The following is a 15,063-nucleotide window of genomic DNA, read 5'->3' as shown; positions in this document are numbered from 1 at the left end:
TCATAACGAGCCAAGATGAACATATCTTCCAGTGTTTACAGTAAAAGATGCTGGAGAAGCCAAGCACAATAAATATTTTAGTTCCATAATCTTGCTATTAACAAGGAATATGACTACCTGCCAAATCTATTTGATGTTATAAAGATTGTGGCACATACAGAGATTTTTTTGCATTGTTTTCTTTAGCATTTAAAGGTTTAAAAGGAAGGCAAAGCTATTTGTTGCTATAGACTGGCAAATCTGGGACAAAATTTTACTATGAGTTGGTTATGTCAGTGTCACTGCAGCTCATGAAAGCTCCTTAAAAGAAGGGTTTGCACTTCCCTTCCCCCAGGGACCAGCAGCAGACTCTTTTAAAAGCAATAGTCACAGAATATTTTCCCTAAATGATGTAACTGAGAGTAGCACTGTGTGTGCTAAATACAGACACTAAAGAGTTCCAGGAAGAACTGAACTGACTCTTAAATTTCAGTAAAAAAAAAAAAAAAGAAAAGAATAAAGTTTGAGTGCTCAATTATGCTATAACTGAAATGGATGAAAATATTGTTATAGACTTCAATGAAGGGGGATTAATGTGAAATAAAGTTTTAAGTTTCTCAAACATTAATCCATAAAAATAAATCTTGATAACATCAGTAGGGCCACTGATGTGTTGAATGCTGAGCACATACTGAAAGGGTAGTTTAGGTACACTTACTTGTCTGTTGCATGGGTGTGAAAAATCCACTACTGTTTCTCAATGCTTTGATTAGTAACATATATAATATTTTTAGCAAGAGTTTGCATGTGCTCTAAAATTTTTATTGTGTTCTTTGTCCTTTTGGTTAATAGATGCTAATACATTTCTCTAGGACACAGTGAATAAAGAAGCACCTCAGTGATTGTTTGTCAGGTTTTAATGGCCTGATTAGAGATACCTACTCAGCTCCAGGAAAATGTGTGCTGCGTCTTACGTTCTGTTGTTTGGCTACCCTGAGGATAGGCTCCTAGAGGAGCACACCATTCAAACGTGCTGAACTACTGCAGGGGATAGGTAGCCTAAAAGAGAAATAGGAGAGCCATTAACCACTGAAAATAAATGCACTTCTTATCTGGTCCTCTAACGTGCTATGTATTACACACTAAAAGCTGTATCGCTTGCCACTTGAGTCAGTATTTCTTGATCTTAAATGCTAATGTAAAATGTGTTGGTTCTTGAAAATAAATCCCTTTTATACTGCTAAGGTTAACCAAATTTCCTGATTTTTATTGGACAATTCCTAATAATCTCGCATAAGAAAGAGGCAGCAACTGACATGTTATCCATCACTACAGGCACCCTCTGCAGGTTGGAGTCCCCAGATGAACTGGTGGAAGGATGACTCATCTGTGATCATGTGGCATTGCTAGGCTGTCTCTATCTAATTTTTACTCTTTTTGCTGATCACCTCCCTCCCTCTCTTTTTGCCTCCCATTTTAAAACCTAGTGTCCTTTCCTATAACCATCTCCCTCTTTTCTCTACTGTGATCTCTTCCATTTACTTTCAAATTTACCATTGATCAGTGTGTTGTTGCCTGGGGAAGATCGTGTATGCATGGTGGTGAGTAAATCTTGAGGGCTGGACCACTTGTGCTTCAGTGCTGGACAAAGCTCTATAGGAGTAAAGAGAAGAAATGGGTCCTTGTAAATAGTGATCATTCCCCAAATCCTCAACTAATCTGGTGTCTATTCGCATTAAGGTTTAACTGAAGAGCAGAAAAGGAGGGTGTGTCTTTCAATAAACTGCTGTGTGCTTTACTTACAATAAAATCTGCAAATGGTAAAGAGAAAATTGATTTGGGGTTTTCTGTCTCACCTCAAATAAATTTTTGCACTGCCAGCTTAAGGCATGCTGCCTTAGAATTGGTATTGCTGTGTTTAGGTCTTGATTTGTCACCAGTTTTGAGATGGTAGTGACCAACAGTTGAAATGGATAAATTGCTTGAAGCTGGAGTTCATCTACAGTTTTTTCCCACATGTGTACGCTTTCATCTTCCTGCCTTAATGTCAACCATCTTATTTGTATGTTTTGTCCTTCTTTCTGCTAAAGTAATTTAAAAAACAGACCACTCATATTCAGCACTACAGAAGCAGCTATCCAAGATAAAACAGGTGGCCTCCACTTCTTGGAGCTATGAGATGTGCAAGCTGTGTCAGAGCTGTGCTGCTGACTTTTAAAGGCAGGGTGCCAATGTAAAGCAATGAAAAGCAATTCAGAATTTTTGCTAAAGCTTTTACTGTGTTTCCCTACAGCAGCTTGCAAATCTGCAATCCTTTTCCAATTCTTTACAAGCACTCTGTGCACTGTTATGCATATGAATCTTTGTCCTTAATATTAGGTGAAAATAATCTGTTACTTGCAAAGAAATGGAAGTAGTAAGCCTTTTGTTCTAGATAGTTCAGTAGTAGAGCATACCTCATGAAAAATACCAGACTTTGAAAAGTATAAGCAATCAGGAAAGTTTCATAATAGTTCTGTTTAACTCGGCTTCAGAGCATCTGTCTCACTGTGCCTTAGCTACTACAGCTAATGCTCTTGGGAATACAAGAATTTCACTGAAGTGTTTTTTAATTTGTATTTCTAGCTTCTTGTCAGTTAAAAATCATCTTGCATATAAGGGAGTGAATACTGTTAAGTGATATGGCAGGTTCCTTCAAATACTGCCTAGAGTAAGGAGTATGACAGTAGGAATAAGAGAAAAAATTCAAAATTTTCTGTTCCAGCTACTGTATGTGTCTGTTTCATCCTCCCGGAAGACGCAGTGGGTGGGATGTGTGGCGTGGTTCCCACTCATACGTGGGCATTGCACTGGAAATTCTCATTCAGAAACCATTACTCCTGCAGGTGTTTTAGTGATGGCCAAGTATGTGTCAGCGGCTTTGGAGATGAGTTGTCCCTGAGGATTTTCCTTTGGCTTCTATACAAATACAAAGTACTTCTCATAGCTAAGGCCATTATCTATCATGAAGTTGGAGTTTTTAGAAGCTGGGCTAATTATCAGTTTATTCACGGGAAAAAAAAGCTGACATTTTCAGCATGGATGTTACAGTGCTGAGCATTGCAGAAGAAATGTAGTCAGGCAGTTTGCCAAGTCCCGTAGCTCTATTCTATAGCTGTTTTCCAAAGTCTGTGGTACAAATGCCTTCAACTCTTGCACAGTTGCCACAATTTTCATCTGATTGAACTGCTGTGGACAACTAACAAAGGAATATATTTGAATGAGACTCCAATTAAATACTCTTATTTTGACATACTTGCTTTCGTTAATAACTACTGCTAAGCATTTCTTTTTTTCTGGGTCAGAATGAAAGTAAAGACACAGTCCAGAAAAGCTAAACAAAGCTGTTTCAGCAGCCCACTCTGTGGAATATTATGCAGTTGGGTATCTGTTTCAAAGAGGAGCCATAATTATTTCTTTCATAAATATTTAGATAGTTGCATGTGCTGAGAAACAAAGACTGTTCTAGATGTAAAAATTGGGCAGGATGTCCCTCTAGAATATCACATTCCACATGGTTTAGTTTTTGTATATATCATTTCAGTTATAAAACAGTGCACAGTCTGTTCCATTGAAAAGGCTTATAGCGTTAATCCTGAACTTCACCCTTTCTGTTGGCACCAAATTTCCTGATGCTTCATGGGAGATTTTCTCAAATTACTTCTAGGCTTCCTTTTAGAAGTCTTCTGTCCAGATGTTATCTATCTACCTCTGCATCCCTGAATCATTATTTTTAGCGCACTGTAGTTCTGTTGGAACGGTGTCTTTATGAGCAATGTTGCATTCACTGTCTAGGATGAACAATGAGTACAAATATCAAGAAGCAAATGTATGCTGCAGTTTCTGCATGCCTTTTTTCTAATGATTTCTTTTTAATTACAGAGCAAAGAGATTGCGTTTCAGCTTCATGAAGACTTAATGAAAGTACTTAATGAGCTTTACACAGTAAGTACAGTTACTTACTTAGCTTATCGTATACAAATTCCATATCAGACTTCTATAAGCTTTAAGTGTTCTTTTATCTAGCAAGTTACCCCCCAGTGGAGATGCTTACTTTTGTGTTTTTACACAAGTCTAAACTATCTCTTTTGGAAAGACTCTGCTCACTTGTTTACAATACATATGCTTTCAGGATTACTCTTTACATTCAACCGTTTTTCCCCCTAGACTATGCTAAGCCAGTATGTTATAAGTTTTGTTGATTACTAATGAAGCATTTCTACTTAGAGCTTACAAGAGCAATGCTTCTTCCTTTTCTGCCTTGTTTTTGTCCATGCTGCCATCTGCTTGGTTTGACTCATGGACTATACTCAGTAAAAATCAGTAAATGTTACTTATGTGCCCTCCCCTCTCCCTGGCTGGGATAAGTAAATAATAATAATAAAAATAAAAAAAAAGAGGATTGTGTAGGCTTTCTATACCATTCAGAGAGGTCAAGAAATAAACACTCTAAGCATTCTGGCAAGCTGCTGTTAACCCACTAGAAAATCTGAGAGAAGGTAGGTCTGAACTTCTTTTCCTCTTTGAAACTCATCTACACAACTTGTTACTAGAAGATGATGTCTTGTCTACCTAGAAAATATTCCCCAAAATATTTTTGGGGGGATATGTGCTGAGAAAGAACAAAACAAGAATTACTTTTGGTTTTAAACATAACTATACAATGAAGAGGAACTGGTGACATCCACCTCTTACAAAACTCTGTTGATTTCTGATGGTTGAGGAAGTTGGACATCTAAATTCTCCCTTCTGTCTGGAAGAACTGAAACATCTGTGCTCCAGTACCATGCATAACAGTCTTTAGAGTGCTCCCTTCCCTAGCCTCAAGATTTGGGAGACCAGGGAAAAAAACCCACAATATCTATATCAAGAAACAATTTGTGGTTTTAAGGAAGTTTAGGAAGATATCAGAGACCAGCTTTCCTCAGGGAGAGATTAGTCACATATTACTTCTGTGCATCTTGTCTGTTTTTCTTTTGACCTAGGTAAAATTGTGCACCCATCAGTGGATGGGTTGAAGAACATTTAAATTCAAGAACAACTTCGGTGGCAAAAAGAATATCCAAATAAATTTAGACCTGTCTCACTGTCCTCGGTTCTTTCGGATTGTAGTTATGGACACAGATTCCTAAAACCTACCTAAACGCTTTTATTTTTTTATTGAGGTCTTTTCTTCGGGATTTTTTTTTTCTGAAATCACTACTGATTTTGTAGGTTGCAATACCACAAAACCTTGTTGGCTCGGGCCTGTAGTCAGTGAAGTATGTTGGGATCAGCTTCTGCAAAGTAGTGATAGCTGCAGACATTTCACACAGCTACAGGGAGTCAGCGACTGTAGGAGCCATTGCACAAGTGAGCCTTCAGTGGTGAGTAAGCCCTGAAGATACAGTCTTGTTTCAATTGAACAGTTGCGTAAGCCCAGTGCCTGGTGAGGCATGGGATTAGTGCCAGTGCTCCCAGGGTAGGAAAACAGTGAAGCATGTGCTGAAATATTTTGCTGAATCACCAGTGAAAATCTGCAGGACTGGATTTTGGTATTTTCACTCTTTTTCTTCACTCTAGTGCTGTGTCTTCCCACTGATGGCTACAGATTTATTCAGATATTAAGTTCCATGGGCTTCCTGTGAATGCTAATTCCTTTCTCTGAATTTAAGGGGTTTGTAAAATAGATAGTTTTTTGAAGTTAGTAGAATACAGAGCATGTGCAGAATTTGAATTAGGTTACTGCTGCAGAATAGTTTCTTGGGATGGAATTTACTTCACCTAATTTTCAGGCATCTTCAGTGTAAGTACAAATATCTTAGCTTGCCATCTAGATTCCAGTTATAGTCACTGGAAATCTAATATGGGGAGATCAGACCCCTTTGTCTGATCAGATGCAAGCATCTGCTTCAGATGAAATTATCTATACTGTTAACTCCATTGAACAGCTTTTCATTGATGGCAAAGGTATTGGTCAGCTGTAGATGCCCATATTTAGCCAGATACAACCCATTCTTAGTAAAGTGACAATATGGTACAGAATAACATCAGTTCCATTGACTGCATCTTTAGAATGATCATCAGCATATCTCTATAATGTATGTGCTTGTGTACATATAGTGGTTTGAACTCAGCTGGTAGCCAATCACCACACAGCCAGTCGCTTCCTTCCCCCCCCCTCCCCCCCATCCCTGGTGAAATAGGGGAGGGACAAAAGAAGAAAATTCATAGGTTGAATGAAAAAAATGTACTTAATAGTAACAGAACAACAGTAACAATAACAATCCAAATGGATAATATACAATGCAGTTGCTCACCACCCGGCAACCGGTACATAGCCTGCCCCTAGCAGCGATCCCGACTGCACCACAGATCCTGCCACGCCAACCAGAAAAAGTAAATGAGAGAGCATGCGTCTCCTTTATATACTGAGCATGATGTCACATGATATGGAATACTCCAATGATCGATCCGGGCCCGGCACTCTAGCTGTGCTCCCTCTCAGCCCAAGGAAAGTTAACTCTATCCTGGCCAAAACCAGGACAGTCTCCACCCCTTTTTCCATACCATTTATGTTATGCTCAGGTTCCAAATACATTCTAAGGAATCACCACCCATTTTCCCAGGTCTCACAGATATCATTCCCTCAGTCTATGGGCCATCCTTCCAAAATGTCTGCTGAGTTCACTTAGTCCATAACTTGGGTTCCTTCTGTCGTGACAGTCTTTAAGGCTGGAGGAATGAGGTGGAGTTGGCTCAGTTGATGGAGCAGGAGGCTTTGGATGTGGCAGGAGGATGTTGCGGGGCACCAGTTGCAATAACAGTGTTATTTGACAGTTCAGTTCATTGGCTTTTTTCACGTAAAATCAACTCCCCTTGAGGTACACATTGGACTTTTCCATCCTTCTGCATTACCCACCAAGTGCACCCAGGTCCTCAGGCAAAAGTAATCCCACGCATGGGTTTACCTTTACCCAATGCAGGAGTAACCCAGACTGTCTTCCCCAGCATATTTTTAATGCGCGCTATGGGGGCTTTATCCCCATCTACAGTACGTAGGAGGTTTGATTGAGCAGGGCCAGCTTGCTTGGCAGATCCTCTGGTATTGACTAACCAGGTGGCTTTTGCTAAATGCACGTCCCAGTGTTTGAAAGTTCCACCACCCATTGCTCTCAGTGTAGTTTTTAGCAACCCATTGTATCGCTCAATTTTCCCAGAGGCTGGTGCATGGTAGGGAATGTGATATATCCACTCAATACCATGTTCATTGGCCCAGCTGTCTGTGAGTTTGTTTCAGAAATGTGTCCCATTATCTGACTCAATCCTTTCTGGCGTGCCATGCCACCACAAGACTTTCTTCTCAAGGCCTAAAATGGTGTTCCGGGCAGTGGCATGGGACACGGCATAAGTTTCCAACCAGCCAGTGGCTGCTTCCACCATTGTAAGCACATAGTGTTTGCCTTGCCGAGTTTGTGGAAGCTGATATAATCAATCTGCCAGGCCTCCCCATATTTATATTTTAACCATCATCCTCCATAGCAAATGGGTTTTAACCGTTTGGCTTGCTCGATTGTAGCACATGTCTCACATTCATGGATTACCTGTGCAATAGCATCCATGGTTAAGTCTACCCTTCAGTCACAAGCCCATCTATATGTTGCATCTCTTCCCTGATGGCCTGAGGAGTCATGGGCCCAGCGAGCCATAAATTGTTCACCCTTATGTTGCCAGTCCAGATCTACCTGAGACACCTTAATCTTGGCAGCTTGATCTGCCTGTTGGTTGTTCTGATGTTCTTCAGTGGCCCAGCTCTTCCGTACATGAGCATCTAGATGGCATACTTTTCACAACAAGATTCTCTACCTGAGCAGCAATATCTTGCCATAATTCAGCAACCCAGATGGGTTTGCCTCTGCACTGCCAGTTACTCCGTTTCCACTGCTGTAACCACCCCCACAGCGCATTTGCCACCATCCATGAGTCAGTATAGAGGTAGAGCACTGGCCACTTTTCTCGCTCAGAGGTATTCAAGGCCAGCTGGATGGCTTTCACCTCTGCAAACTGACTCGATTCACCTTCTCCTTCAGCAGCTTCAGCAACCTGTCATGTAGGGCTCCACACAGCCTCTTTCCACCTTCAATGTTTCCCCACAACACTTCTCATTATCCAGTAGTTTATTACATGGTGGGGCCTCTTCAGTATGTGTTACCTCTTCCTGTGGCACCATTCCAAAATCTTTGCCTTCTGGCCAATTCGTAATCACTTCCAGTATTCCTGGATGGCTGGGGCTCCCTATTTGAGCCCGTTGTGTGATTAATGCAACCCATTTACTCCACGTGGCATCAGTTGCATGGTGTGTAGAGGGGACACTCCCTTTGAGCATCCAGCCCAGCACTGGCAGTCGGGGTGCCAGGAGGAGCTGTGCTTCAGTCCTGATCACCTCTGAAGCAGCTCAGACCCCTTCATATGCTGCCAATATCTCCTTTTCGGTTGGAGTATAGCAGTCCTCAGATACTTCGTATCCCCAACTCCAAAACCCCAGGGGTTGACCCCAAGTCTCCCCTGGTGCACTCTGCCAGAGACTCCAGGTAGGGCCATTCTTCCTGGTTGCAGTGTAGAGCACATGTCTAACATCTTGTTGTGTATGAACTGGCCCAAGAGCTACTGCATGAACTATTTCCTGTTTAATTTGTTCAAAATCTTGTTGTTGCTCCAGGCCCCATATAAAATCATTCTTTTTACAGGTCGCTTGATAGAGAGGGCTTACAATCTGACTGTAATTTGGAATGTGCAGTCTCCAGAAACCCACAACACCTAAGAAAGCTTGTGTTTCCTTTCTGTTAGTCAGTGGGGACATAGCTGTTATTTTATTAATCACCTCCATTGGAATCTGACGACGTCCATCTTGCCATTTTACTCCTAAAAACTGAATCTCTTGTGCAGGTCCCTTGACCTTACCACGCTTTATGGCAAAACCAGCTCTCAGAAGGATTTGGATTATTTTCTCCCCTTTCTCAAAAACTTCTTCTGCTGTATTACCCCATATAATGATGTCATCAATGTATTGTAAGTGTTCCACGGCTTCACCCTGTTCCAGTGCAGTCTGGGTCAGTCCATGGCAAATGGTGGGGCTGTGTTTCCACCCCTGGGGCAGTCAATTCCAGGTCTATTGGACACCCCTCCAGGTAAAAGCAAACTGTGGCCTGCATTCTGCTGCCAGAGGGATGGAGAAAAATGCGTTGGCAATATCAGTCGTGGCGTACCACTTGGCTGCCTTCGACTCTAGTTCATACTGAAGTTGTAGCATGTCTGGCACAGCAGCACTCAGCAGTGGTGTGACTTCATTCAGGCCACGATAGTCCACTGTCAATCTTCACTCTCCATTAGACTTTCGCACTGGCCATATGGGGCTGTTAAAGGGGGAGCACGTCTTGCTGATGACTCCTTGGCTCTCGAGTTGATGAATCAGTTTATGGATAGGGATTACAGAGTCTCCACTGGTGCAGTATTACTGTCGGTGCACGGTTGTAGTGGCAATTGGCACCCGTTGTTCTGCAACCCTCAGCAATCCCACAACAGAAGGATCCTCTGAGAGACCAGATAACACAGACAGCTGTTTAATTTCCTCTGTTTCCAAGGCAGCTATACCAAAGTTCACTGATACCCTTTTGGGTCCTTAAAATACCCTCTCCTGAGATAATGTATGCCAAGAATACATGGAGCGTCTGGGCCAGTCACAATGGGGTGTTTTTCCCACTCTTTTCCACTCAGGCTCACCTCGGCCTGCAATACAGTCAACTGTTGAGACCCCCCATCACTCCTGAAATACAAATGGGTTCTGTTCCTTTAAAATTTGATGGCATTAGGGTGCATTGAGCACCAGTGTCCACTAAAGCCTTATACTGCTGGGGGTCAGATGTGCCAGGCCATCGAATCCACACAGTCCAGTAAACTCGGTTGTCCCTGTCCCCCGCCTGGCTGGAGGCGGGGCCCCTCTAATGTTGGTCATAATACCCGCTAACGACAAATGGGTTAGTGTGGTGTGCACGGGTTTCAGCCTCATCTTGATCACTCACTTCTTGTGAATACAAATCAGTTCTTACAGGATCGTGAGCAAAGTTGACCTTTTTGCTCTGTCTGGGCACTTGATTACTGGAAACCGGAGCAGCATTTCTCCTAGAAGAACCCCATTTTGTAGTTATTCTTCCTTCCAACTGACATACCCACTCTTCTAGGAGGTAGGTAGGTTTTCCATCCCATTTCTTCATGTCTTCTCCATAGTCACGCAGGCGATGCCACAGCTTCCCCCGTGATGTGTACCCGTTCTCTCGAGTAGGGAAACAACTGCTCCTAATAGCCAAGATCCTAGTCCGTGCAGGTGGGGAGTAGGACATGTCCTCTTTAAATTGCTGGAATTCTTGAGATAATTTCTCCACAGCCGCAACCAGGGAGGAAGAGAGACTTTCTTCATATTGTCATAGTCAGCAAGCCATTTCATCCACTGTTGGTCCCTCTTTGTCTCTCCAGTCCGTTACTGCTAATGCATTGGCATATGATGATGGTGTGCTCCATGCAAACTTCCGCCACATGGGCCAGGTGCATCGGACTTCATCTGGATCTGTGGGTAGCCGTGCATTATCTGGGTCATAGTAAACTGTCTCCCGCACAGCTAGCTCCCTCAAATATTGAATACCTCTCTCCATAGCGGTCCACTTACTTGGATGACACACAAAATCTTCCTTGAAGGGATACCTCTCCCTCACGCTTGACAGGAATTACCTCCAGAGACTGAGATTTTGTGTCTTCTTTCCAATGATTTTGTCGATGTCCCCTTCCCTAGACAGGGATCCCAGCTGCCTGGCCTCCCTACTCTCTAATTCCACACTACTGGCCCCACTACCCCAGCATTGGAGCAGCCACGTAACGAGTTGCTTACCTGGATGGCGGCTGAAATCTTTTTGCATGTCTTACAACTCGCTCAGGGATAAGGATCAGGTGACTATCACTGGCTCTGCCTCCTCCTCCTCCTGTTCTTGTGACAGGCCTGGTTCATCATCACCCTGTACGCCGCGAGGGGATTTTCTTGTGTATTTCTTCTTATGTATGGGAGCAACTGACACCGTCATGGGTCGGTCCTCTGGTTCACCTGCAGCGCCCGTCCTCGCAGTTGTAGTGGCTGCAGTTTCTGTTGTGGACTTTGGAGTGGCTGCAATGTCTGTTGTTTTGTTACCAGATCTAGAGCCCTTCTCTTCTTTTTGAGGGTACTGAGTAGTGTTTAATAGCACTCGGTAGGCGTGGGCTAGGCCCCAGCATGTTGCAGTGAGCTGTGCCTCTCTGGAATTACCCGGGTGACAACATACTTTTTCCAAATATTTTACTAGATTTTCAGGATTCTGCACCTGTTCGGGAATGAAATTCCAATACACTGGAGGTGCCCACTGTTCTAGGTACTTGCCACTACTCCACACCCCCAGCCACTCATAATTCTCCAACCTTGGGATAGATCTCCAGGTGATTCTTTTAAATAGTTGCTTAACCCTGAACAAAACCTGAACACATGCAGGAACACACTGGCTCCTAGCAGTAAGACGACCATGTTAATGTCAACATTCCAAGGATATTTGCAATTACTGAAATTCTCAAACACAATTGTAAATAGCCCCAGGACTGACAACTGCATCATGTCATAGATCAGCATTACGTAGTACAGCAAAAACAAAATTTTTGAGTGATGGTGGTGAGCAGCAGCGTGGGGACTATGTACAGCAAATAATGGTGATAAAATCTTAAGGAGCCGAGCAACAGACATTATGACCTGATCTGTCGATCTGTTGTTATCTCAAACCTCAAGCCCCATGTTGAGCACCAAAATAGACTGTTGCGGTTTGAACTCGGACAGTAGCCAATCACCATGCAGCCAGTTGCTTACCTCCCCCCCTCCCCTCCCCGCTCTGCCGGTGAAATAGGGGAGGGACAAAAGAAGAAAATCTGTAGGTTGAATCAAAAAAATTTAGTAATAGTAACAAAACTACAGTAACAATAGGAAATCCAAACAGGTAATATACAATGCAGTCACTCACCACCCGGCAACCAGTACACAGCCCGTCTCCAGCAATGATCCCAACCACACCAAAGATCCCACCATGCAGACCAGAAAACAGAAGTGAGAGAGCATGTGCTTCCTTTATATACTGAGCATGACATCACATGATATGGAATACTCCAGTGACCGATCTGGGCCTGGCCCTCTAGCTGTGCTCCCTCTCAGCCCAAGGAAAGTTAACTCTATTCTGACCGAAACCAGGACAATACGTAAAGGTAGAAAGATATCTAGACACATGGAAACCTCATGCGTAGCTTTTAATTCTGTGTGACATTCACTGTTTACAGAATAAGATCACAGTGGCCTTACCAAAACAAATATCTACAATTTTAAAATCCGGGAGGTATGTTTCTCAGTCACTTACAAGAAGGAGAAGTCATCTTCCTCTTTGCCCCATGATTTATGGAAAGAAGAAAAAAATTCAGTTTTACTATTGTGAGATATATCTTTGTGTCCAAAAGAAAGCAAATTAATTTCAAATCAGTGAATAATATACTAATATTGAAGTCTCTCCCTATTACTCGGTTCTGGGTTTTTTTTAAAGAAATAGTATGTTCATGAAGTGTAACCATTAAAATGTGAAGCCTTATTGGAGTTTAAATAAATACCTCTAAAGCCTTTGAATGAAGAGAAAGTACTGGGGCTTTTAATGAACTGAGGGTGTGTGTGAAGAAGGGTTTAATAATCCGTTTACTTCTTCTCATCATTCTTTATCTTACAAGAAAGGTTTGTAAATTAAGGTCACCCTCCAGAAATAAAAAACAAACAGTTGTGCGTAAAAGTGTGTTAAAGAGAATGAGAGAAGATAATTAAAATCATTAAAAGCTGAAATAGTAAGAAGTGTTTGTGCTGAGGCACAGGTGTATAGTCAATGTAAAGAAATTACAATTTAATTATACTTCTTGATACTCCTTAGATGAGGAGTGGGTTCCCTAGGCAGAAGTATTCAGGCATACACAGTAGTTCTGCTGCTCCACAGTAACTCTTTCAAGCCAACACGTTGTTTGCTCTGCTGACAAGGTTTAAGACGTTACTTGCCTGGATTTCCCTAATGCTATGTGGTCAGGGGCTGGATTAAATGTTTCATTCAAACCCAAATGATGAGAGGCTCTACCCACACATGTCCAACATGCCAGCCAGACCTGAGGCTTCATAACACCTGCTTTCAGACTTCTCAAGCACCAGGTATCTCAAATGCAGTTTATCTGGAACAATGCAGAATAAATGATCTAAAACCTGATGTAGTTAGGGAGTTGTGTCCATTGGTTTTGATGGTTTTTAGATCAAACAAGTCAATAAGCAGTGCCATAGATTTTGCAAAGAATAAACTGTTCTAAGAGAAGAAAATAAGAAATCACTGAGGAATTGAAGAGACATGCCACCTTCCACTAAGAGTGCATTATGAAGATTTTCAAATAAAAAAACTTTCTGCTCAAAGATATTTATTAACTTGTGGAAGTTTGAACCTCTGCCTTTTGAGAGAGAGAGAGACTAGAAAACATTTTGACTGATTTTTAAAAGCTCAGAACTGCAATGAAATGTCAAAAAAAATGTCAGACACTTCAGAGTATTAAATACCTACTGTTCTTTAAAAATGCACACCGATAAGAGACCTTTCTCCTTGCTTTCACTTTATGTAATTAATTATTTTTCCTGTTTTCATTAGTAGGAATTAACATGGAAATATGAGATTTGTACCATAGGTCTTCATTTACTCCCTGGGAGTAGCTTACCTTCTGTTGACGTTGGGTTGTGCAATCCTCATTAAAATTACACATCATGTACAGAATTGTTGAAAAAATAAGAACAGAGCAGGTGAAGTGAGGCTTCAGAAGATGTTCTAAGAACCTGTGAGCAAAGCAGGCTTATTTTACTGGAATAATCAGGAGTTTGTAAAGGAAACTTTACTTTTTCAGTTTCCATCTCTTTCACATAGAGGTTTTCTTACCTGTTACATTACATAATCGTATGCTTTCTACATGTTACACGACTAGTGAAAATGCATTTTAAAACTCTATATTTTCAATTCTCAGTATTTTGTGCACTGGTTCTTAAATTATGACTCAAAACATCATACTAAAAAGAACTGAATAGCTAAGCTTCAGTCTGTATCTTTGTGAGTTCAGTAAATTATGAGTGGCGAGTACTTTTAATTATGTATGGCTTCTCCCTGGCTGTGCCAGCCAGTCAGTGTGTTCAGGTCTGCAGCATCCCAGCTGCCACATTCCTCTCTTACTCCTCTCCCTATTACACTTGCAGGCAATGTAGACTAGTAAGTAGTCCCATGTTTTACGTAAGGATATAAGCTGTTGAAACTAGAGCAAGGCCTACCTTTTGAGTGAGTGGGGATGGGGAGAGAGGAGCCCATTTGGTTATGTGAGGGTCACAAAGCAGAGGTTATTTCTGACAATTACAGGAAAATAAGTTGGTCAAACTGAAAACTGCAGGAGATTTTGGTTGGTGTTTTTTGTGAACGAAGAGATTTGGAAACCTTCTTACATGTTGATTTAAAGAGGCAACGGATTATTGATTTTACAATAGATCATCTTTGCAACAGAAATTGCTCCCCAGTCAAACTCAAACTCTTTCTTCCATTTTACCAGAAAGCTAAAATATCTTGTATTATCAGATCAAATACTGGAATATGACAGTTAACATCTGAATGATTGGGAATGGTAGGAAACAGAAGGTAGGCAGTCTTTTCTTGCAATGGAGGGAGGTCTCCACTGGATTTATGTAGGGGTGAGGGCATATTCATAAATGACCTCTAAAGGAGTCAGGGAGGGATCAATGAGGTGACAAGTTTGCTAAAAATACAGAGCTGTTCTGGTAATAAGGATGGGGGAAAGTAGTGGAGAAAACCAATGCACATCGTAAAAATACATCTTCATGGCTCCCACTTGGTGTTTCAAATTACTCCTACTGACATCACACTTTTCACAAGCAATACAAATGTAAGG

The 15,063-nt window shown here is 41.7% G+C and overlaps 1 protein-coding gene across 4 annotated transcripts in view; it reads left to right on the top strand.

The window, feature by feature from the left end:
* Positions 1-15,063, top strand: part of SRGAP1 (SLIT-ROBO Rho GTPase activating protein 1) — a 156,373-nt gene that overhangs the window by 84,093 nt on the left and 57,217 nt on the right. For all 4 annotated transcript variants that reach the window (XM_074827315.1, XM_074827316.1, XM_074827318.1 and 1 more), the window contains one exon: positions 3,901-3,963. In XM_074827315.1, the coding sequence (XP_074683416.1) occupies positions 3,901-3,963 (63 nt within the window). The remainder of the gene's footprint in view (positions 1-3,900; positions 3,964-15,063) is intronic.

Source organism: Strix aluco, chromosome 5, assembly GCF_031877795.1.
Source record: "Strix aluco isolate bStrAlu1 chromosome 5, bStrAlu1.hap1, whole genome shotgun sequence".
Lineage (NCBI taxonomy): Eukaryota > Metazoa > Chordata > Aves > Strigiformes > Strigidae > Strix > Strix aluco.
Note: the sequence above shows the minus strand (reverse complement) of the source record. Positions and strands in the feature narration are given on the sequence as shown.